The sequence below is a fragment of the Rhinopithecus bieti genome, unplaced genomic scaffold (genome assembly GCF_001698545.2).
Source record: "Rhinopithecus bieti isolate Rb0 unplaced genomic scaffold, ASM169854v2 scaffold_35718, whole genome shotgun sequence".
NCBI classification, from domain to species: Eukaryota; Metazoa; Chordata; class Mammalia; order Primates; family Cercopithecidae; genus Rhinopithecus; species Rhinopithecus bieti.
The window spans coordinates 23,864-26,143 of record NW_016814926.1 but is presented as its reverse complement, the minus strand read 5'-3'; the positions used below and the strand labels follow the sequence as shown (position 1 = coordinate 26,143).

Here is a 2,280-nt window from a genome sequence, read left to right as displayed (position 1 = left end):
CACCACGCCCAGCTACTTTTTTTTGTATTTTCAGTAGATACGGGGTTTCACTGTGTTAGCCACTCTTGTCTTGAACTCCTGAACTCAGGTGAACCACCTGCCTCGGACTCCCAAAGTGCTGGGATTACAGGTGTGAGCCACCATGCCCAGCCAAAAAAATATCTTAAGGACATTAAAATGTCAGCTTTATTGTTCCTTTTCTGTTTTTTGATATATGTAGATTTTGTCTTCATTTGTATAAAATAATTTTATCATTTTGTGTACTCACCCATTTCATTTATGCTTTTGTCCTCCTCCATCTTAATACCCAATAAATATTGGTGGGTTTTCTAAAACCAAATAAATCTACCTCATCCCCTGTCATTATATACTCACCTGTGCAAAACTGAAGACCTATCATAGCATTATTTCTAATGACTAAAAGTAGAAGCTAAATACTTAATAATATGGCATTGAGCCGGACACAGTGGCTCACACCAGTAATCCCAGAACTTTATGAGGCTGAGGGGTTAGATCGCTTGAACCCAGGAGTTCAAGACCAACCTGGGCAACATAGTGAGACCCTGTCTCTACAAAAAAATTAAAAATTAACAGAGCTGGCCAGGCGCGGTAGCTCACGCCTGTAATCCCAGCACTTTGGGATGCCAAGGCGAGTAGATCAAGAGGTCAGGAGATCAAGACTATCCTGGCTAACATGGTGAAACCCCATCTCTACTAAAAACACAAAAAATTAGCCGGGCGTGGTGCCGGGCGCCTGTAGTCCCAGCTACTCGGGAGGGTGAGGCAGGAGACGGCTTGAACCCAGGAGGCAGAGCTTGCAGTGAGCGGAGATCGTGCCACTGCACTCTAGCCTGGGCGACAGAGCGATACTCCGTCTCAAAAAAAAAAAAACTAAAAAAAAAATTAAAAAAAAAAAAAAAGCAGGGCATGGTGGCATATGCCTGTAGTCCTAGGTATTTGAGAGGCTGAAGTGGGAGGACCACTTGAGTCTGGAAGGTCTCAGCTGCAGTGCACAATGATCATGCCACTGCACTCCAGCTGGGGCAACAGAGTGAGATCCTGTCACACACACACACACACACAAAAACATTGTATATCTTTAAATACTGGAAAAGGAGGGGAAAAAAATAAACCTACGTTGGACAATGGCATTGGGGTAATATTTTTATTTTATTCAAGGATTTTATAATTATGTCCTTACAAAAAATGGAAGAGGCTAGGTGCGGTGGCTCACGCTTGTAATCCTAGCACTTTGGGAGGCCAAGGCTGGCGGATCACCTGAGGTTGGGAGTTCGAGACCAGTCTGACCAATGCAGAGAAACCCTGTCTCTATTAAAAATACAAAATTAGCCAGGCGTGGTGGCACATGCCTGTAATCCCAGCTCCTCAGAGGTTGAGGCAGGAGAATCCCTCGAACCCGGCAGGCAAAGGCTGCAGTGAGCCGAGATCACGCCATTGCACTCCAGCCTGGGTGGAATGAAACTCCATCTCAAAAAAAAAAAGGAAGAAGGGGGGATAGAATATGTATGTATAACCTCCATCCTTAATGATAAACAGTAACCAATAACTTCTGCAAACAAGCACTCAAATGGATAGCTTATTTCAAAGGGATGACATAAGTTCTAGTCTTACCTAAAGTTTAATATTTCAAATCTATTCTTCAATTAAGTAAGACCAGTTAGGAAAGAATCTTACCATTTCAGTGATAAACTCTATGACAAGATCTTCAAGAATATCCACTGACTCAGTATAAGGATTCTGGTCATCCCCAAAGCCATACATCATACATCGCACTGTAAAAGAACAATCACTTTTGTTTACTTTTACAGATTTAACAATTTGATGCTTTAAAAAAAATAAACTAGAAGTGAACCAAGTTATAGACAATATTGGTATAAAAACATATTTACATTGTATTTGTTATCTCCAAGTATGGATTCTGGTGTAAAAGGTTTAAGAACAGTCTGATGACCAACTGTTCCCAGATAGCCGCCAACCAAACTCTTCCTTCCTCCCAGCTACTGAACCCTAAGGTAAACAGTGTTTTCCTAATCTCTATCATCTACTTACCAGCCCCTGACCCCAGCAGAACACCTTTAAGTAGGAAATTCTGGCAGGGGACAGGACAGATAGCAACAGCTTAGCCTTTTTTGGAGACAGTTTTTGTGTGTGGGCATGGCAGAGGGGCATTGGAAAAAAGGTAGACTCTTTACTGATATTACCATAGGGGAAAAGACATGAGAGAAAGTTCTCCAAATACTTTTTTTTTTTTTTTTTTTT

General features: G+C 41.7%; 1 protein-coding gene across 1 annotated transcript in view; it reads right to left on the bottom strand.

Moving 5' to 3' along the window:
- Positions 1–268: 268 nt before the first annotated feature.
- TAF13 (TATA-box binding protein associated factor 13) overlaps positions 269–2,280 on the bottom strand; it is a gene marked incomplete at its 3' end in the record, with an annotated part of 10,304 nt that continues 8,292 nt past the window's right edge. Inside the window, exons 3-4 of the mRNA XM_017852634.1 lie at positions 1,696–1,793; positions 269–329 (exon numbers count right to left, since the gene is read on the bottom strand). Coding sequence (XP_017708123.1) covers positions 269–329; positions 1,696–1,793 — 159 coding nt within the window. The remainder of the gene's footprint in view (positions 330–1,695; positions 1,794–2,280) is intronic.